This window comes from Tachypleus tridentatus, chromosome 13 (assembly GCF_004210375.1).
Source record: "Tachypleus tridentatus isolate NWPU-2018 chromosome 13, ASM421037v1, whole genome shotgun sequence".
NCBI classification, from domain to species: Eukaryota; Metazoa; Arthropoda; class Merostomata; order Xiphosura; family Limulidae; genus Tachypleus; species Tachypleus tridentatus.
Window position 1 is genome coordinate 259,359,253 of NC_134837.1, and position 23,000 is coordinate 259,382,252.

Below are 23,000 nucleotides of genomic sequence, written 5' to 3' on the forward strand. Positions count from 1 at the left end.
AAAATATATTATACCCAATGATAATAATAGTGATTAACGACAAGTAGAGGTTTCTCGTTGTTTTCATTCTCCCTCTTTTGTTTTTCTAATAGAGGGAATATCCAGATCCGAAAACATACATGGAGAATTAAATGAATGTATTTAATTTCTGTGGTGTGTTATGTCACGTGGTAGACAGACATCACGGAAATAATATATAGATTATAGCAGTTTAGTTTCAAAATATTTTTAGTCAAATATAACAGTGTAGGAATAAGATGACGTTTTCGCGCAAAGTATACACAGATAAAATTAAATAAAATTCTGATAATATACAAAAATCTTGTTCAAGGTATTTCCAAATAACATCTGAGACTGTAGGTCATATCCTTTGCCGTCAAAGGTCGTCGATGCTCCAATTAAATATAATGCACGGATACACTTGATATATTTTCATAATCATGTTTATTGGGTTATATGTGTAATCATATGTACTTTAGATTATATTATCGAATGAAATCACACAAGTATGTAAACAAAAACAACTTAATAAGCAAGATGAGATGCACAACATGTCCTGTGTGATTGTACAAACATATATTTTAAAATATGCTACAACAACTAAATACAACGGTAAACTGAATAATCCGAGATTGATTTAACTGCATTATGTTCTCTATATTGTCACGGATCTTTTCAACTTTGAATTAAACTATATATAATATTTCTTAATATTATAAAGTATTAAGAACATAAACGCATATTTGCCAAAAGTAAAATAACTTGGAACCTGAAGAGACAAGGCATTACACCTGGTGATAAAACTAGAGAAACAAATATTAGAGAAAAGAGAAAACCTTAAAAGCGAACGTGTACGTGCTTCTGTTTAAATAACAAAATAAATTTTCTAAAATCGTAAATAGGTCACTTTTTACATATACATGTATTTCAAACAATACCTTTAAAATATTTATAACAGAAACACTGAAAAGAAACGAGCCCGACAAGTTTTGGTTACAACCCACTTCACTCGATTAGCCTATCATTCTTCAGTCTTTCCGTCACCTCATCTCTTGTTCCACCAGACAGATGTTGAGCTTGCCGGAAGGGCAAGTAGGCTGACTTACACATACTGCTGTCGCATACGCGTATGTTGGACAGTCTCCACGTGAGCAGATGGGATTTAAGATATCAAGACTAGTAGCTCAGTTAGTTGAATGATCCACCGAGACTGCTATGCAAATATGTATTTCGTCAGCCTATTATGTTTGGGATATAAAACACTGTTGAGGCATTATTGATAGTTAGAGCCATTGAATGGAAGTGGTAGTAGTGTGAAGGGATTTGTACTGGAAACACTATTAGCTACTTGTTACAAGCATTGTGTTTTATATTGTAATAACTTGAAAATTTTAAAGATTTTAACTTTCGAGAGTGCAGTGTGAAACGCTGCCGCTGTAATAGAACGATGTCTGTTTTAATGCCAAGCGTAAGTTTTTGTTTTTTGTTGATTTCTTAATAAGATTTTTAGAATTATTAAGTAATTTTTGAACTTTTTCATGTTGTTCTTTCGTGAATTATGAGTCAACGGGCACACACGCTGCAGTAAGCAGATATCACGTGGCGTAAATGTTTATGCCCCGCCCTGCTCGCGCAGGGACGGCACGTGTTTGTGCCGGCGTTTTGTATTTTTTCCTATGATTTAATAATTTTATATCTAAATAGCTGCAGTGGTAAATAGATAGTTAGCTTTTTCTTTCGCTACAGCTGGTAAATAATTCTATAATTATCGCGCTTCTCCCTCTGTTGGGATTTAAGTACTTGTAATTTCTACAGTGTACTCTCTTTAAATGACTTGAGACTTCCAATTTATAGACTGCATACATTCTCAACTTTATGATCACGTTCGTTCTGCCCTTGAAATCTGAAGTCCTTGAACATTGCTTCGAAGATAAATGACAGTTCTATGTCTACTGATTCTTGTTTAAATTCAAGCTTACTATCGTTATTGCAAACGTCGATGTAAGGAATGGAAGATTTAAACGATGACTATTTTATAATAAATGTATCTCGTTCTAAAAGCAGAACTTCGGAACTTTTTAAAATCTTGTTTGTGGCTATTTTTTTAACTTCTTAAATCTTTGTTTCGAATAACTAATGTTGCTCTCGCTGAAAGTATAATTAGGCCTAATATTCATCTTTCTAGGCTTAAACTATGTGAATGGAAGTAACATCGAAAATATCTGCATTTTTAACTTTTCTTTTATGAAATAAAAGTCTAGACATAATTCAAGGTTCAAAATAGTTTGAAGTTTTTTCGCACTTCAGTAGCATATTTTGCATTGACTTGAAGTTGTATTCCTCTTATGCAGATACAAAACGATTCACCTGATACAGAATGTAAGGCACTATCCAACGAAAATAGTGACGTAGCTGGAACATATGAAATATTTCAACGTATAAATCAAATGCTGGATAACACGTTGGACTTGACTTGTTATACTGAGCCTGAATTTAAAAATGATAACCAACTTTCAGGTTTGTACTTGGACCACCATTTAATGTTTGTTTTATGCAAATGAAACAATTAATTACATATACTAGTGTAGAATATTGTCGTAAAGTCTCCAGTTGAGATGAATGCATGTAACTTGCTCTTTTTAATTAAAATTCTCAAACATACCTCTAACACCTTCCTAATATTTCATTTAGGAAAGTGGGTGTAGTAGGTAAAACTTTTTTTTATAATGCTGAAATGAAACTTTTTCCTTTTAATTATTAAGGATTGTTTACAACTGTGATATTAACTTTTTCGACAAGTATTTTTATTCTTAACTAAGTTAACCAAAAAATGGCTTATTGTAAACTTTCATTTCAAACAAAACTACTTTTTTGAACTTGCACTATAATATTCTGTTCATGTATAACCTACTATATAGCTGCAGCTTGTATTATGAAGTTTCATTTGCAGATTCCACAAGGGGAGAACTCTTGGGATTAAATGGAAGAAATAACAGTACAGGTAAACATTTTGTTATTATATGGGAGAGGTAATTTCACTTCTCTCATTATTTGTGTGAGATGGAAGGGAAATATTACATATTTTGTGTAATATACATGTTAACTACCAGGCTTCTCCTGATCAATTGGTTAAAGCAGTTTATGTCTCCCCCCTCCCCTGCTACCAAACATGCTCCCCATTTTGATTATAGCAAGGAGGGACATTTTATGTGAAATAAGTAACTTTCTACTTATTGCCAAACTAGTAGCTCAAAACATTTTGTGAAGAGTGGTGATATCTTGGCCACCTTCCTTCAGTCACAAACAGGTCGTGCTGATACATCTTGTGTAACTTTGTGCAAAATTTCAAACCAAACTCTAGTAACTGAAATGGATTATGTCAACCTATTTTCCCATGTACCTTCTCCAATTTACCTACAAAATAAGGGTGGAAAATCTGTTTCTTCCTTTCCTTTTAGGAGTTGCACATATTACAATAATACTGTATATAGAGATCTAAATATGCATGCCTCTTACATTTTTTTTTTTCATTTGTTTAGCAGGTTTCCAGAGCTCTAGCATTTTAGCTAGCCCCTGCTCCAGTAGTTTCAATTCTGGATTTCTCCAGAACTCTCTACCACCTCGGAGCTTAGCAGCACCAGCTCCTACATCTTCATCTTTCACTAATGATGTTGTAGTTTGCAATCAACATGTAAGAACACTGAACTATGGTAACTTTAAATATCCAGATGTTGGCTCCTCTTTGAACAGGATGCTTCAGCAGGGTTCAACTGGTATGGGCTTACTTCGGCCCATTAGAGCTGCTTCCCCTCCTGTACATCATGTTGGGTAGGTCAATACAGTTTTTTTTTTTTTTTTTTTTCTTCTCCTTAGAATTTTTTTTTTTATGCTTAAATGTGAGCTCTAATGATTCTTATTTGTAAACTTTCATTTCTTTGAACCTGAGTCTTGTCTTCCTTTTTTATAAATACTACTTGGAATTCTCCTGACAGAACAACTTCATTAATGTCTTTCGGATATCTTTTTAAGATGGAAACCTTTGCCTATTGCAATGGTTTATATATATATATATATATATATATATATATATATATATAGTTTTTATATCAAATTAAACTTTTCTTTTCACACAGTGATCAAGGAAGCCCAACATTAGAACAAGCTATCCTCATGGGCTGTGACGGCTTCCGAGAAAACAGAAGTTCTTCACCTACAGATTCTGACACTAGTGGAATTAGTAGCGTCTCGGACTTGAGCAGTCTTTCTGATCTTATGGTAACTTATTTTAACCACTTCCTGTTCTCACTTAAAATCCTGTGGACTTCAAACTTTTACTAACTTGTATAAACAAATGTTCATCTATAGTAATCTTCATAATACCTAAAGACAACTAGTGGCCCAGAAAGAAACTACTGAATTGATTTATTTTAAGTTAAAATAACTCTAAATTTAACCATTGCTTTAAGTCTGTTCATTGAAATGGGGTATTTAAATTGTATAACTTTTCAATTTAGCACTTCTAAACTATGTACTATACAAGCTTGGTCATTGTAATTTTTGTTTTTTGTACTATAAACAGAACAGTCTCAGTCTTGGAACTCCAATTAGTAATCTAAATCCTCTGGGGGCAGTTGGTTACCAAAATGCTCTGGGCAGCAATCTAGTAAATAGGCCAGAAGAACCTCCACTTTTTTCTTCACCTTTCTTTTCTGATCGAAGATGGACAAATGTTAACTCTGTCTTTGGTTACAGAGAAATGGACACTGTTGAACATGCGGCTAAGATTTATAGAAATTCTGCCTGTGTGTATTACATTTCTCTAACTTATTGTAGACTTGTATTTTTTTGAAATGTGATTTGTTAAGGTTTAACTTCTTAATATTCTTAATTAAATATTAAGTCTCAAGAATTTTGTTAGAAATCTACTAACACGACCTGTAATTTGAAAATTCAAATTAAGAATAGAACTTAATTGATTGTGGTCAAGTAACAATTAATATAATTTGCATGAAAAAGGAAATTAGTCTTTTTACTATCCAGGTTAACTAATGGTACAACTTTTGTTCAGTGTTTAGCCAAGCCACCTGTACATGGAGTGGTCAACTTCCTCCAAGAATCCACAAGAATCCAGTATATTCCTGTAAAGTATTCTTGGGAGGAGTTCCTTGGGATATAACTGAAGGTACAATTTATCTCTTTTTAGGACTTCTATGAACTTCTTTGTTTATTCAGTAATATTTAAGAAACCTTAATGACTTAGATAACAAAGGGTAGTGTGAATAAGTCATTTTTACTGTTTCCCTAGCCAGCATAAGTCAAACTTCCACTGAACTCCTTAACTTGTATGTGGTATAATATACCCTTTAAATACTTAAATGGTAAATTACTCTGAAATTTCCTTGCTAATTTCTATTAAAGCTTCCAAAACTTTGTAAAACCTAATTATTTTCCATGACAACGTTTTAACATATCTGTAAACCTAAGACTTTCAAGTGCTGGCTACTAATGATAGTAATTTTGTATTCCATTACCTTTAGAAATTTAACTCAATTTTAAAGTAAAACTTTGCTCTAAAGTGTGTAGCGTACTTTTGAGATCTTTGTCGGTATTGTATGTGCTATTTTTTAATTTTGAGTTAACAGAAGTGTAATTTTCTCTCAGCTGGATTGGGAGAAGCTTTTGCACCTTTTTGGACCAATCAAAATACAATGGCCTGGCAAAGATGGTAAAAATCAAACTTATCCACCCAAAGCTGGTTATGTCTACATTATATTTGATTCTGAAAAGTGTGTAAAGTCCCTTCTACAAGCCTGCACACACGATTTTAGTAATGGTGGTAACTGGTACTTCAAGATCTCTTCTCGCAGAATGAGGTGCAAGGAGGTAAGACATGCCTAATCCATCTAATAGTGAGTTGCTCTATGTGACAAAGTAAGCTAAAGAAACTCAAGTCTTATTTCTCCTAATTTTATAGTCAATTAATATTAATTTATTTATTTTTTTTTTTTTTTTAAACAACAAAAACAAACCAACTAACTTTGTGTTATCAAACAATATTTATAGATACATAGTTTTCCTTAAGATGAATATTTATGTAAACTATAAAGTATACTTGTCTCTTTATGATTTTGAATACTTTTTTCTTTTTTACTTGAAGTTTCCAAGCATTTCTCCTAAATGCTACATGAATAAAGTGGGAAATCCAGTTCTAACTTAAACTACTTTTCATACTAATGAATTTTGTCTTTTTTAAAACCTGTATTTACTTGTTAATATTCATATCTCTACTAAATGTGCTGGAAATCTAAAACTTCCCCCTCGTGTTTGTGTGAAATGGAACACTTTGCAAACGGATTTTTCTTTATTAAGCTGTATGGAGCTACTTTGGCACAGTGTTTTAAACTGAATAAATGTTTCCTCCTTAATTATGCTAAGTTGTGTTTCAAGTTATCTTTTTAACACAAATTTTGAAGTGGCTGATCCTTTTTATAAATACATAGGTTCAGGTAATTCCATGGGTTATTGGTGATAGCAACTATGTCCGTTGTCCATCTCAGAGGTTAGACCCCAGCAGGACAATTTTTGTTGGAGCTCTCCATGGAATGTTGAATGCTGAAGGTTTAGCACACATCATAAATGACCTTTTTGGAGGTGTTGTGTATGCTGGAATTGATACCGACAAATACAAGTATCCCATAGGTAAAAACAAATTGGTTTAAATGATGTTTCTCCTTCTATTTAATGGACGTGTTGGTCATAATTTTTAAATTACTTTTGTGTGCTTGTCTTTTACGGCTTGTACTTAAACCCTTTCTTTCACTCATGATGTACACTCTGCAATATTAAATTGATATAGTTTCTTTTCAGTATTTGGATGGGGAAACTCCTCCTGGTTGCAACTTTCTTACCCCTTAATTTGTTTTTCACTAGGTTCTGGCAGAATTACTTTCAACAACCAAAAGAGTTACATGAAAGCTGTGTCTGCTGCCTTCATAGAAATTAAGACTTCAAGGTTCACTAAAAAAGTTAGTTTTCATGTTTTTTCTACTTTAGTGTTTGTTCTACAAAAATAAACTGAACATCTGGCTTAAGTTTTTAAACTTCTGCTGTGAAATTAGCAGTTAACTTCTGTTTCTAGATAAACAGAAGGAAACAAACATGTCTTTTGTATGTGTACTTGTAACTTGCCTGAAAAATGGATAAAACCTGCTCCTGGGTTCTAAACTATGCTTTTGTTTTATTTTGACTTGTATGCCACAAACTATTCTCCTACAAAAAGGTTCAGAACTTTCTTGCGATTTTATCTAAAACTTTTTGGCTGTCAATATAACCGATATAAATACAGTAATACTGATTGATTTTTTTTTTTTTGGAGTATTAGCTCTTGTTAATTCTTTCAAATATGGATTGTTTTATTTTTTTAAACAGGTACAAGTGGATCCATACTTAGAAGATGCAATCTGCTCCAGCTGTCAGTTGCAGCAAGGACCAATCTTCTGTCGAGACTTATCTTGCTTCCGCTACTTCTGTCGAGCTTGCTGGCAATGGCAGCATTCTTTGGACTCCACCCGAAGCCACAAGCCCTTGATGAGGAATAACAAATCTTGTCGTTTGATATAAGGGGAAGTGTGACCAGAAAATTAACTACACATATTCTTCTTTTTGCAGAAATTTATATGCTTTTGTTAAACTTTAAATTTTTTATTTTGCCACAAAGTAACTGATGTAGTCAAATTGGGCTTAGTTGATGACCTAGTTAATGTTAAAGCCCTCTCGGTTAAGTCTTGTTGTTTTATGTTGGGCACTGTTAACTTAAGCTGTTATGGAGTGTTTTAAATAGGCCTAACCCATGTTTTATGTTGATGTTTTGTTTTTTGTACATAGTTTAACTTCTCCGATATGGAAAATAGTTCTAAAATATAAAATTAACATTTAAACTGCAACCATGGCTCCCAAAATTTATTTGCAAATTCCAAACTTATGTATAATGCATTCTTACTTCTGGTAGCACTCCTGTATCCAGCAATGGAGTATGCTTCTCAGCTAAACTTTATCCACCAGGGAACTTATGTTTGTTTTTAAAACTGGTCAATTGGAACTCTTTTATGGATTATTAATGCATTTTGGAACCCCTTTATATTTAATCTAAACACAAGTGAGCATTTCCTTTAGACCTATTGGAGGGCTTGTTCTCGTAATATTTTTAGACATGCTGTTGGATTCTTGCATTAGTTGGTTACCACTTGCTATGTTTGGTACTTTTTTAATAGAGGCTCTTCATCCATTTTGTATATCTCTTGTAAGCCTTAAATCTTATTGTGTAGAAATTTAAAACAATTTAACTGTAGTGCTTTAAAATTATTGCATTGTACTTAACTTTTTAGATTGAATTCAGAACTTTAATGTTAGTAGCTCATCACTTTTAACCTGAACCTCCCCCTGTAGTTAACGTATCTTTTTTCTCCCAAACTGTGACACTTTTATTGATTTATAATTTTGTGCCATTTAAGATTTCTGTTGCACATAACTGAATGTGTATTTTTGTTGTTTTTTAAGTAAATGACACTTACTGTGCCTTTTTTAACTTTCATTATATTAGTTTAAAAACTTCTAAACTTAACATGCAACTGACAAGTGATATATTGTGTACATTCCCTACTGGGGATAAGTGGGTAGGGGGAAGGATATAATGGTTTTACTCTGGTTTAACTGGACTTTTTATAGAAAAACTATTTGAAAGAGGATAATTATATTCAGGCTCTTCCTCAGCATATTACCATCTACTTCCAATCCATTCAACAAAGGTTTCTTTACCAAAAAAAAGCTTTAGCTAGGGAAACCTTTATGGCTAGAATTCACGTGATAATGACAAGGACTGGCAATGGACAAAATTTCGTTTTCTAACTACTAACTTTCTCCATTCTGTAGTCCTAACTTTAAAATTTTGAACTTTTTATTTTCAATGATTTGTAATTTTTGGTTTCTTGTATAAAATAGCTTCTTCCGTTTTTTGCAATACGGATATTAAGTAGCATTCCTTTTGTTCCCAGTTGTCAATGGTCTTTTAAAAAAAAAAAAAAAAAAATGCCAGATGTAATTTTGAGGACTACAGAAAATGGACAACTATCTTGTTTTTGTAATTGTTTAAAGATTATAAATAAAGCAGTGTATGGGCAAACAGTTGTGTTATTTTAGAAACTCTAACTTTCATCTTGGGTTACTTGTACATGAAATATAAAATGTTGTAAATTCTTTACAAAATATACTTTAAACTTGTTTATGTAACATTTGGCTTATCTCTCACTGATACAATAAATATGACAAAACAACAGTTCTTAATTAAACACCTGTAATTGTTGTTACAGCTGTTGCACAAGTCCTTTTTACTGAGGTACAAAGTAAGTTGCATTTTTCTTTCTTTTTAATACATTGTTGTTTTTCCTATTATCTTTTTAAGGAGTGTCCACAACCGTTTTTATATATATATATTTAATTGGAAAACCTTTTTAAATGCATATAAATGTGTTTATTGTAACAAAACATCCCTTTAGCTATAATTACTAAAGCTTTGTTAATCAAGCCTTGCACATGTTCATTTAAGGTTAATTGCTGCCTTCTAATCAATAGATCACTTACACAAACATTAAAGCTGTTTGTGATGACAGTAAACAATTGGTTGACTATCGAAGTTTGTATTTCTTCCTCATTCATTCCTCAGTAAAAGATTTCTTGGAAGGACAACCTTTCTGCAAGTGTGTTAACAGTTTTAATACTAAACAGTTTTAGTAGTCTTGTCTTGTTGATGGTTGAAATCCTGTAAGCTACTTGAGGCTTGGACTGTGGGTGTACTTAAATTGTTTTAATTATTCAAGTATGCTAATTTCCCTAAAGACTTAATAAAATTCTGTTGGCTCTACAGGGGTAAGGATAGTCCAAGCAGGAAATTGTTTTGGAGGCAAATGTGAATTATTTGAGTACAAGGGAATGAAAGTCATCATGTAAAATAAAGCTATTTTTAATTATAAATACATGTATGTATGTGTCTTATATATATAAAAGATCTTAGACAGGATAGAAAGAGCTGGGTGTATAGAACCTGTTATAGGTTAAGAGAACTTTGCACTATAGACAGTATAAAATAATGATTGTCTTCAGACGTGCTTTTTATACATGCATGATTTATTGATATCTCCTATACTTTCCTGTAATGTACTTTTTTTTTTTTCTTTCTCATGAGCAGACATATCTGGATGATCAGAACAACAGGTGACAAGTACTAATGTTATGTACAATTCTAGAAGTTTTAAAATTTAAAACAAAGTATTGTCTAAACTTGTGCACACACAGGTGTAGCTGTGTGTGTGTGTGTGTCAGTTTTAAAGTTGTGCAGCCCTCAAGTGCCCATTAGAATCTAAGGTCTGGACCACCTAAGCTGAAGTATAGTTTTTGCATCATCTGTTCCTGATGCCAACCATTCCAAGAAGTAATCTTGCTCCAAGGCTTTGGGTCCTTTTTAGTCCTACCCTTAAATGTTAGGGACAAAATCTGCTTTGCCTGTCTGATGCAGACCTCATATTTGCCAAAGTGTTTCACCTCCAAGCTCTTTAACACCAGGTTGAGATACTCTAAGTATTGAGGGGGTGAAATAACTGGTATATGCAGAGACATCAATAATTAAATTAGAAGTAGGTTCCTAGATATGAATGACTGGATCAGTGAGTTAGCTCATCCACCAACTTTCTCCAACCAAAGGTTTCCACATGGTCTCTCTTGTATTATAGAGAATTTCTTAACTGCCGCAGGATTTGCTAGTTACGTCAGTTGGTGCGTACTGTCTAGGCTGCTGGCTAGACCGTATTGTCTGATAGGTTTGGTATACAACTGGTACCTCCAGTTTCTCAACTCCTCTTGACTACAACTGTAGTTGTGTTACGCTGGTTGACGCCGTGGTGGTACATACTGATTCCAACCAAGAAACTTGGTAGCCACTGCAGTCACCTCATGTATTCGTATTAATATCATTTCCTGCTTGTTATACCTGGTTACATCCCAAGACTTAAAATGCCTATCAATCCTCTACTCGTACAATAATGTACGTTGTATGCGTAAAGATATCTCTGAACGGCTGGTGTTGGTATTAACACTTACTGATAAGCAGAGAACAACGTTTCGACAGTCCTAGGTCATTTTAAGTTGGTTTTTGGTAACCTGGAGATGACCTACGAAGGTCGAAACGTTGTCCTGTGCTTATTAGTAAAAACGTTAATACCTGTACCGGCCGTTCCGATACCCACTTTCAGTTAACTGGGTTTTTCGTCATCAAGAATGTATGTGTAAACGTTTTTTAGAACAGAAACTTCTACAAGGAAATTACTTGGATTATAAATAATCTCCAGTGTGATATTAACTAATTTTAACGTTTGTTTTCACACACGGATAAATAATTTTAGAACAATTACGATTTATTCAGTAGGTCATGTTGCTCTGAATTACATATTTCTATCACATTTATTTTAAGCATTTGAATGGATAAAATGTATATTTGAATTCAAACTAATCTCCATTTATTTAACTAGTATTTTTATTAATAGTGATACTAAAATTGAATTTTAATGAGGTTAAACAAAAAAAAAAAAACGAAAAAGTTGTTTTGGAAGAGTATTTTCTTGTATCAAATTTTGAGTTTCACTAATTTTCCGACGAGCATCAGATGCGCAAACTCGCAAGTAACAGAAGATGGAATCGCTAAATACATAAATGCTATGTAACCGATATATCGACAGTTATTTGAAACGTAAAATGACACGTCTGCATGAATGAGAAATTAAAGCATTATTTGTTTGTTTGTTTTTGAATTTCGAGCAAAGCTACCCAAAGGCTATCTGCGCTAGCTGTCCCTGATTTAACAGTGTAAGAGGAAAGGCAGTTAGTCTTCACCATCAACTTTTGGGCTACTCTTTTACCAACGAATAATGGATTGACCATAACATAACGCCCCCACAGCTGAAAGGACGAGCATGTTTGGTGCGATGGGGATTCGAACCCGCGACCATCATATTATAATCCGAGCGTCTTAACCCAGCTGACCGTGCCGGACCAAAAGCATTATTGTAACAAATATAAGGAAGCGCAATTGGCTCAGCTAAGCAGACGAAATGTCCGTCCAATTGACGAGGCTTATTAAGCTCCATTGTTTTCTTTCCTTCACGATTCATTTTGTAGAATTAAAACATGTTTTTCTTGAAAAATTTCTTCACGTGACATTTTTCAGTAAAAAAAACTGGTAAAACTGCGCATTAATTCATTAAATAAACTCGTTTCTTTTACCAGGCAGTAGTATTAACTTGTGACTTTCGTTTTCATAGATCGCTTAACTGACGCCATATTCAGTCAACAAACGATATTAAAGTGTCAATCCTTTTAATTTAGATGTCATACTATATATTATTGCACGTACCACCATTTTGAGATACGTTTTTACTTCAAGTGAGTTTCTCGTCATCAATAATTAATCTTCCCGAACGACTTTCTTGCGCTGTAACAGAACAGAAACAAAATAACCGAAAAATTAAATTCTGTCATCGAACTAGGTATAAAACATATGCCTGTATTTTTCAGTGGCCAATAATCACACTATTGTATTTAGTTTTTACCATCGTTAGTAGTGCTATCACTTTTTGTAAGTATAAACTCGATCAATTCCTAGTTAGCCAAATGTTTTTGATTTCAGTATTTTGGTTTTAGTGTCACTTGCTTTATTAAGAGCTAAGCCTAAACAATTTAAAATTACTTTCAACACGTAGGCCTATAAATTTAAATATTACAATGGTTTTAATAAAAGTAGGTTATTCCGAAAAGGTTTAGGTTTTGATTAGACAAAAAGAAGACATTCCCATTATTTTCAAGGTCGAGGGGCTCGGCAGGGCCAGGTGAGTTAAGACTTTAAACTCGTAATCTGAGTTTTGCGAGTTAGAATCCCCTCAAACCAAACATAGTCGCCCCTTTCAGCGGTGGGGGCGTTATAAGGTGATGGTCAATCTCATTATTCGTTGGTAAGAGTAGCCCAAGAGTTGGCGGCGAGTGGTGATGACTAACTTCTTTCCCTCTAGTCTTACATTGCTAAATTAGGGACGGTTAGCGCAGACAGCCCTAGTCTAGCTTCGCGCGAAATTAAAAAAGCGAACGAGGTCTCTGAACCAGATCCGTAACTTGACCCAAGACAATGAGAGTCACCATGAAGAAGTTAACTTGCAAATGTAAATACAACAATGAAAATAAACATGTTCAAGATGTGGTTGTAAGTGTGGCGGCTTAAGTGTAGCGATTAAGTTAAACCGTGGTTCCAGGTCGGACGAGGGAAGAACTCATTCAAAGATTCCACAATCAATTTCACATAACTATGTAAATCAGAGATTCATCAATTTATTACTACATTGACACTAAAAACGAAACAAAATAGGCACAATAATTTCAATATTTTATGAAACTAAGGGCGCAGTAAACCCAAAGGTGCAGTGTTGAAGTTGAAGCAGACGTATTGCTAGATGATTTCCCTTACAACTCTCAAATTTAAAACTATTTCTACAATGAAGAGTAAATATATGAAAGATAATGTATTCCAGAGAGATTTCTTGTCATTTTTCATTAATGTTTAGTTTTTTGGCTTTGGAATTTATCAAGCTTTTTAAATTGTGGTATTTCAAATTAATCCCAAATCTCCGGTTGTTGGACCGACTTCCCTGTTGACCATCCTACGTTCAGTCCTAAAAGATGCTGGACTGGCTACAGTGGAACGTGTTAAATGTTTTTCAGGGCTATCTAATGATTTTTAGTGTTTTAAGTGCTCAATAAAGCATTATCTTTATCTTTCAATATTGATTAGTCTAGTCTTTTACAACTTGAAGTATTTCAAACATTTTTTATGTAAACTAAACCAATTTCATACCACAAAGTTTGGCATAACTTACATCGTTGGAGGCTTTTCTGCTAGCCAAAAATTACATTAGTTTCCCAGGTAGCGTGAAGCGCACATGTGTAGATAATAAAGAGCTACAGATTTACAGTATGTGTAGATTCTCGGGTAGATGTGTATCTATTAAACAGTCGTTTCGTTCTGGCGCTCGTGGTAGCATTTTACAGAACAATGTTTATCTAAGTTTATATTCATGACTTAAACAACTAATGTATCATCTGATACAAATTTACTGTTAATATTATTATCTGTTTGCAATTGAACACAAAACTACACAATGGGTTATCTGTACTCTTCTCACCACCAGTAGTGAAACTTTGTTCATGGCAGTATACGTCAGCAGACATGTCGTTGTGCTATTCTAATATAATTGGGTGTTGGTAGAGCAGTGTGAAATGTTTTATTCTGGTAGATTAGACCATTTTTGTCTTTTTTATATTACACTAACACCTTCGAATTTCGCTATTCATTATTGGTATCAGTATAATTCTAAGCTGAATTTTTAGGTATTCTTGTATATATTTTGGTTTTAAACAAAAACGTTCGTATTTAAACGGAGGCTAAGCCATCATTTCTCCTTCGATGTACCTACAAGCGGAGCCAAACATAAATATAAACCGCGGTTTCTGGAACCAGGGGCTTGTACATTTTTTTAATTGTTTGTTGTTAAGCGAAAAGCTACACAATGGGCTAATTGTGCTCTGCCCATTGCGGTGTACAAACCCGATTTTTAGAGCTACAAACCTACATATTTACCATTGACTCACTTAGGGGCTTATTTGCAAAGTTGTCATAAGTTTCACTTGAATACTCATTAATAAACTAACGCAGAGGTTACGACTTAACACATCATGGAAGTATATCGTTAATATTTTTTGAATTTTAACAGAAGTTAGTGCTAAGGTCAAACAACGTGTGTGCGTTTTCTTAAAGCACAGCCAGATCGGGCTATCGGCCGAGTCCACCGAGGGGAATTGAACCCTGATTTTAGCTTGTAAATTCGTAGATTTACCACTATATCAGCGGGAAAACCAAACAATCAACGAAGACGTCAGAACTTTGTTTTACCACAATACTTGATGTTATTGAAAACAATGGTAACTTTCTTCCCCCTTCGTAAAAAGAACGAACTCTTATTTTTCAAGTTTGCACTTTGTTGTAATGAGCCTCAAAGTAGGGAAATATTTTTCCATAAGTCCTAAATAATAGGAGAGCGTTACTCTATTACTATTAGCCATTCTTATGAATAGCATGACTAATTCGTGGTTAACTTATTCATGGGTGATGTATTTAATCAGCTACTCGCAGAGTCTAGAATAATTTGTTACACAGGAGTTTGGTTTTTGTCACGGATTTATAGATAATCCTGGTTCAATATATTTACACAGCAGTCTTACTAATACGTTACAGCTTTTCATAAAGATTGCTATATTCGTGTAACTGTACACACAACCACGTGGATCATGTTTGATTAAAGGTAAATCAGCTCTGAAAGGTGCGTGTTTTGCATGAGCACACATATTTATAAACGTAGTTTTCTAGACTATAATAATAAACATACAGTTCAAGTTGTAAAGTTTTATAATAAAACGGAAACATCAATTATTAATAAGGTATAAGTTACATCGTGAATTATTTAAATGTATAGACGGCGTTGATTTGCTCGTGCAACAGTGTAGTGGGTACATCAATTTTATGCGGACGAGAGCTGTCTTCAATAGGCCGAGAGATTATTGTTCCAATGGTAAGACAAATTATTATACACAGGATAACATTTTATCAAATAAGAATACATGGTTTTCTTTTTAATGAAACCGACTCGGCTGTGTATGTTTGATTCATGGAAGTTGAAAACACTTTAAATAAAAACATTCGGTGCATGTATTTAAGGAGCATTTTTTTTATCATTATTTATTACGGGTGTAAGATAACAACTAACTGATGCTGCCTGTACACTAACTTGTCACTTTCCATTTGTGGCTAAGCTACACTTTTCTCCCAAAATGATAGAACAGGGAATTGTTCTTATATTCATGGCAAAGTTACTAATGACCACCTGCTGCCATCCCTAGTTTTGAACTACCGACCACAGCGAAAACAAGCAGTAAGCGACACCCTATCATTCACCATCCATTATCTCTTACGATGCAAAGGCAGCTGAAAGTGTGGATAATGTTTATGGTGTTACATTTATTATAATTGCCAGATTCAAAATCTTTGAGTTAGCACTACAGCAGAACCCCACTTACCTGGACTTTCCACAATGACAAAGGAATATTTTATTGGTGTTGTTGTTCAAATTGTTGTACGTAGAAGATTTCAATTCGTTGTCAGTTAACTTACTCCATCTTTGTTTTACATACCTTAATGTATTAGTTATTTTGACTTTCATTTCCTTTAAACATTTTTTTCTTTCTGAGCTATAAGGATTACAGCGTATTGTACACGTAGTTCAAAAAATAAAGGTCTCCATAGTTTAACCATAAATGGTGAGGTTGACGTGGGTCGTTACAGTTCGTAAGAAACAAGACAGGTGGAGCTTTAGCAACGTAACAGTTGGCATTAATTATATTGACAACTAAAACTAATTCAAAACAGAAGCACCAGGGCAACAATTATAAAGATTTTTAGTCAAGTGTTTAAGAACCTAAAAATCCTGTACACTATTTTGTCACGCAAACTGTAGTAGTTTAAGTGCATAAAAAACAAATGTTAAAATACTGAAATATGATATTAAATTTAAATGCCTTCTAGAAAAAATGAAATTTGGGTTTAAACATTTAAGAGAATAAACTTTATCAAAATAAAAATGGTGGAAGAACTTGCTGCTCTTGTTTAAACTTGTATGTTTATTCAGTATTAGTAAACTTCCTTTGATAAAAACCTGTTGATGACAAATTTGTTGAAACATTGTATATTTATAACAGTTTCTTTCACATTTGTACATTTTCAAGCTGTCTCTAAAGTTTTTCTAACTGTAACAAGTTTGTATTCTCCACTTTTGTGTTGTTCTAAGTATTCTCTTCCTGTCAGAAATGGTTTTCACTTCTGTAGTTATAAATACACTATACTGTAATTAATTCCCAGAAATCATAAACTAATATAGTAGCACTTAAAACTGATAGTAATATACTAAATGAAACTTGAGAAATACAGAGCACTATTAACCACACAGATATTGTTTTAAAAACTTATATTTGATTTAAAAAAAACAAACTTATAAGTACAAAACACACAGTTTTAATCACATATTATCTTGCATGTTTATAATATTGATGACTTATACAAACAAGATGGTAGATTTCTGTTTTATTTATTTTCCTCAGCAAGGAGTAATCTGACTACTAATGCTTTCAAGAACAGTTTAGTTCAGTAACTTTCACTATGAAAATTTTGAAAGTTCAGATGTACACGTGAGAAGCTGCTCTTCATCTCGTAGCTGCTCCTAAATGACAGAATAATGTAAATCACATGAAGGTCTAACATTACAATAAATCTACAATTAAAAACAAAATTCTGCCATTCACACTAAACTATATAACAATGACATGCTGACATGCTGAAATTAGTGAAAACTACAGTAAACTTAAGCAATAAAGGAATACTGTGAAAATAATAACAGCTTAAAATAAATTATCTTCAAAACTACCCAAACACATCTGGTGAACCATCATAAACATTGACTCCAGGTGGAGACAATAAAAATGGACAAGAACACAAACTGTAGAAAACTTTGATATCTTTCACAGGATCTCTAGTTCTAAGAACTACTGGGTATGTTTCAGAAAAACAGTATGCTAAAATGACACACAGAAACACCGTCTGCTGCTGCTTCTGTCAATAACCTTATCTATGGTCTTTTAAAGACAAACAGTAAATCAAAAACCAACTTTAACTTCAAAGAAAACGAAAACAATGACTATATTTAAATAAAATTAGTATAATCAGGTGATGTCCAGTTCTAATCCACAATGAAAAGTTTTTTTTTTTTTTTTTTTAAATTTCATGCAAAGCTACATGAGGGCTATCTGTGCTAGCTGTCCTTAATTTAGCAGTGTAAGACTAGAGGGAAGGCAGCTAGTTATCACCACCCACCACCAACTCTTGGGCTACTATTTTACCAACAAATAGTGAGATTAACTGTCACATTATAATGCCCCCATGGCTGTTTGGTGCGACAGTGATTTGAACCCGCAACCCTCAGATTATGAGTTTAATGCCTTTACCCACCTGGCTATGCTGGGCCTAATGAAAAGGTAATATTAACTATTACTTTATACTAGAAGTTATGATTTAAAGAGTAAACCACTTACTGATCTAACAGTAACTTATAAATACTATGTTGAACATATAATGCCAACATAGTACTGTTTTAGAATCATCAAAAATCTATACTGAAGTTAAATTTATTGCAGTTTTTTTTCATCCTTTATGAATTATATTGTCATTAGAATCACTGTTGTCATTCCAATACAAAGTAGATATGATTTTAAACCTCCAACAACAATTAAGTTATAATTAATTGTTATCTTGTCTTTTAAAATAACTGAGACCTCTCTGGGCAAAAAACTTTACTACAGAACCTGTAATGGTTTGTCTAGTAATACATAACTCTATATGACTTAGCTGTTTATCATTTTGAAAAAGGACTGGCTGTCATCTGGAAATAATATTCACATTTTTGTGAGGACTTTCTATACATTAATAACTAGTCTGGCTTTTCAAACTGCAGAATAAATATCTTAGCAACTAACTAATTCTCATAACAATACACAAGTACTGGATCAAAAACTAATACAAAGACAAAAATAAAACAAAACCAAGCAGTAAACAACCACAGACTTAGTCTTCCCTTGAAACGAAATTTTAGATCTTTTATGAAATGTTGACAGACTGTACTTGAACCAATTTTTCCCATATCAACTTTTGAGATTTAAGTTTTCAAAACTACAAATATAATATTAGACACTAATGGAATGTCTGTACTGTTAGAATTATATACGAAGCATCTGTATCTTAAACTATATAATTGGAACTTAAAGTTGTGGTTTACTTTTGCAGTTCAAGGACCTGTTCCTTATTGAAAATACATAAGTAAATGGAGAAAGTTATGAAATTCTTCCATTCCAATACATCAAGGAGGTAAAGAAATATATAATGAATAAAACACAAATGTTACAGAAACAATAGTCATTACTGATAAACCTGTTCATACATTGATGGCTGTATTTTAAATGTTTTTTTACCCACAATAATTAAACCCTCATTTAAAATCATTTAAAAAAAAGCATAGTTATTAAAATTTAATTGTATTTCTTTAAAAAAACAACAACTAATAGTTATTAAAATTTAATTGTATTTCTTTAAAAAAACAACAACTAATATTTCCTTGTGTGCCTCTATAATACTGAATCATGTGTAGTTAATCTAAACAGCATAAGTAAACACACCTGCCAAAGCTTTGTGTCCAACAATTACTGTTGATCAGTAAAACTAGATAAATAATTTATATCCTAACACTCGCCTCAGTTAATTTAACATATTTTCTGGTGTCTTCCATTTCTTCTTCATCTTCAACCATCTGTTGGAGCTTTCTTTTATAACTACAGATCCAACATACAATACTCAGAAGCTCTTTCTGGTTGTCAATAACAGAAGTATAAAAATAATTTTACTTAACTTATAATAGAAGACATACAATAACTTTATTTATTATCTTTATCTATAACAAAATATTTGGAAGAGGAACACAATATTTTACACACCAAGCCAAGACTTTTAAACCAAAACAAAAAATTTTTTTCGTAAATACAAACATCTGAACAATGACTCTAACATTTAATCTAAAACATTTACCAACATTTTGCAACTGTTCAGCACACATGTTGGAAGAATGCCTTTAAAATTATTCGAGATTTTCTAAAAAAATTCTATAAATTTGATTATTATTCTATCTCTAGAAAGTTAACTTAAGGAAGACTATATAATTCTTGCCCATGTCCACTCACAGTTAGCTGAACAAAATATATCTGAATTCCTGGAATCTCTTAAAAACTAAGCAAATTATTACTTTTAGCTGAATTATCTCTCTTTCAAACCAATCTTTCTCAATTCAATACTTTTCTAGATAAATAAATAAACAAAAAGAAGAACAACTTTGACTATTTTTGTTTTCAAACTTAATTTAATGTGGATAAAGACTTTACAACTTAATAACAGGTTAAGCTGAAATGTCAATAATATTGAGAAAGGACACTGCATTGTCATAAATAATGTGGTAGTTATTGTTAAGTATAATGGCTGAAGGTCACAAAGTAGCCAAGATATCAAGTTTGAAAAAGTTGCTACAGTTGACAGTTATTTTCTTAAGTTTGGTTGATTTGCAGCTGAAGGTGATACTATATAGCTAATGTTATATCTAATAAATTTGTAGTTAGGAGGTCATATGGTAATCCAGCTGATTAAATTTTGACAAACAATTGATTGCCTAGAGTATCACATCTTCCAAAAAGTTTTCTGGGAACAAGAGTTTATTTCATAATTAGGAATGTACGTTGTCTTTGTGTCACATTTAAGTGTGAAATTTGTTTTCAGAGCATGTTGTGTGTGTCTGTGGTTAACTTTCACTTTTCAGTTTCACCTTCTTCAAACATTAATCAACTCTTGTGGTAGATGTAAATCATCATGTATAGATGAAGGAAACAGAAAATGTTTCACAACCTGACAGTTTTTTAATAAAACAAATTCTTACACTGAGCTGTCTGGATTGTTTTCTTCATTTCGACACTTCTCAAGTTTCTTCTCAATTGCTTTAATTTTATCCTTTGGAGGACATTCAATGTTTTTAACCATCATCCAAATATCTGCAAAGATGAAAAATACAATTTTATACATTTGCTAAAAGAAAGAATTAGAGAATCATGTTTAATAAAGAAAAAACAGATAAAACACCAGGAAGATGTGAATTAATTTTAAATACATCCACTAATTGAACAAATAAAGAATCTGTAATAAATGTTATAATCTTTAGTTTTTGACACAGGTCTGTAGGTTTAAGCTACATTGATTTAAGAATTATTTTTCTTTTCTGTCATGTAGAGATTTTTTACAATTGGGGAAGGAGTTGGTTTGTTTTGAATTTTGCACAAAGCTACACGAGGGTTATCTGCGCTAGCCATTCCTAATTTAGCAGTGTAAGACTATAGGGAAGGCAGCTAGTCATCACCACCCACTGCCAACTATTGGGCTACTCTTTTACCAACGAATAGTGGGATTTATCATACATTATAATGCCCTCATGGCTGAAAGGATGAGCATGTTTGATGTGATGGGGATTTGAATCCACAATTTGGGAAGAAGAAACTTGCTTAAGATATCTTGTTTACAACACTGAACATTTTGTATTGTGTGTGTTAACAAAAAAAATACAAACAAACTGAAGAAAAGGAAAGAACACTGATATCAAACACACATGCATCCTTATTTACCCCTAGTATTTTGTAAAATATACATATCTGAGACTCAAAACTATGGGTCATGGTCTTTTTATGTAATGCATCTGGTACACCTCACTTCAATGACCAAGAGTAATTAGCCATCATGCTATGTTCCACCTTTCCTGTTACCTCCTCTCCATTCCCCTGATGGGGCCAAGATTTTCAGGGAAATAGTCAATATGCAATTGTAAGAAATGAACTTTCAACCTCATATTATAACCAAACTCTGAATTTATTAAACTTGTTATTGACAGTATTTTTGTAATTTGGACCCTTACTGTGTCCAAAAATAATTGGCCACACAGATAGTTGAAACATTTGTCATCTTTGCCCACAACTTCCACAAACTGCTTCATCAAGGCCAGTTTTAGGTGAAGTGGAGCTAATAGGACTTTCTTTGTTCAACCAAATTTTCACATTAAATAGTTTTTGATCCTGGTATCAGACTGACTTGGCATAGTCATTGCTTCTTCCTCCAGTGTTTATTTTGTGCTCTTCTGTTCCATTCACACATACAAAAAGTTTGTTTGTTTTTTGAATTTCGTGCAAAGCTACTCTAGAATTATCTGTGCTAGCCATCCCTAATTTAGCAGTGTAAGACTAGAGGGAAGGCAGCTAGTCATCACCACCCACTGACAACTTTTGGGCTACTCTTTACCAATGAATAGTGGGATTGACCGTCACATTATAATGCCCCCATGGTTGAAAGGGCAAGCATGTTTGGTGTGATGGGAATGCGAACCCATGACCTCTCAGATTATGAGTCGCACATCTTAACCCACCTGGACATGTCAGACCAAAAATCAAGAAAACTTTGTATGCCTTATTGTTGACCAAACAACATACAAAAAACTTTATAGTCTCCACAACGTAGTCAGCTATGTTCTTTGTATTTGACAATATCAAGTAAATTTGAGGTTTTTTAAGCTTCTTTCAAGTGAACCAAATGAACAATAGGAACAGTTACAGCTGTAACTATTGTGAAGACCTATAAGACATCTTTTGGAGAGAAATAAATGAACAATCACTACTCACTTCACTCATAGAGACTACAGTTCTTGGCATTGCAAATAAATCAGCAATATTGTTGCAATAAACCAGTGAATATTCTTGTAAAAAGTATGAAACAAACACTTTCTTATGATTTCTGTACCAGTAAAATAATGTCTCTGGAGAAAATAGGTTTTTAGTCTGATGCCTGGGTCTCAAAATATCTGAAGAATCCTTTGGAAGGCCCAAATCTCTCAGCGAATCATCATTCACCTTGTATAAAAAGTTGTGGTTCACTATACATTTTAGGTTGAAAACAATTGCTATCATCATTTCTGTTGACATGAGATCAAACTGTATCAACAGTCTCCAGTGGAGTAGCTATAGGTACATGAGCTCCATGGGAAGCACACTGAAGAATCATAGGAAATTCCTTTTTATTTCATTTGTTGAGCACATTAAATGAGCAAAAGTAGCAGTCATCTCTGTGGTTTCTAGGCTAACACCAAACCATTAAATTGCAAAAGGTAAAGAATTTTTCC

At 33.1% G+C, this 23,000-nt stretch overlaps 2 protein-coding genes across 8 annotated transcripts in view; one reads left to right on the forward strand and one right to left on the reverse strand.

The window, feature by feature from the left end:
* Nucleotides 1-1,098: 1,098 nt before the first annotated feature.
* On the forward strand, nucleotides 1,099-9,178 carry LOC143240831 (cytoplasmic polyadenylation element-binding protein 1-like). The gene is given in 12 exon segments (XM_076483985.1): nucleotides 1,099-1,468; nucleotides 2,352-2,517; nucleotides 2,951-3,001; nucleotides 3,540-3,828; nucleotides 4,134-4,275; nucleotides 4,580-4,802; nucleotides 5,069-5,182; nucleotides 5,662-5,687; nucleotides 5,689-5,883; nucleotides 6,501-6,699; nucleotides 6,931-7,025; nucleotides 7,429-9,178. Coding segments are annotated over 12 exon segments (1,713 nt in total). The 5' UTR covers nucleotides 1,099-1,447; the 3' UTR covers nucleotides 7,621-9,178.
* Nucleotides 9,179-17,153: 7,975 nt separating this feature from the next.
* CycH (cyclin H) overlaps nucleotides 17,154-23,000 on the reverse strand; it is a 36,036-nt gene continuing 30,189 nt past the window's right edge. For 5 of the 7 annotated variants that reach the window (XM_076482202.1, XM_076482198.1, XM_076482201.1 and 2 more), the window contains 3 exons: nucleotides 20,724-20,835; nucleotides 19,497-19,575; nucleotides 17,154-17,417 (listed from right to left, as the gene is read on the reverse strand). In XM_076482202.1, the coding sequence (XP_076338317.1) occupies nucleotides 17,355-17,417; nucleotides 19,497-19,575; nucleotides 20,724-20,835 (254 nt within the window). In that variant the 3' untranslated portion in view covers nucleotides 17,154-17,354. Of the gene's footprint in view, nucleotides 17,418-19,496; nucleotides 19,611-20,723; nucleotides 20,836-23,000 lie in introns of those variants that run through there. The other 2 variants (XM_076482203.1, XM_076482204.1) reach the window with 2 other exon arrangements.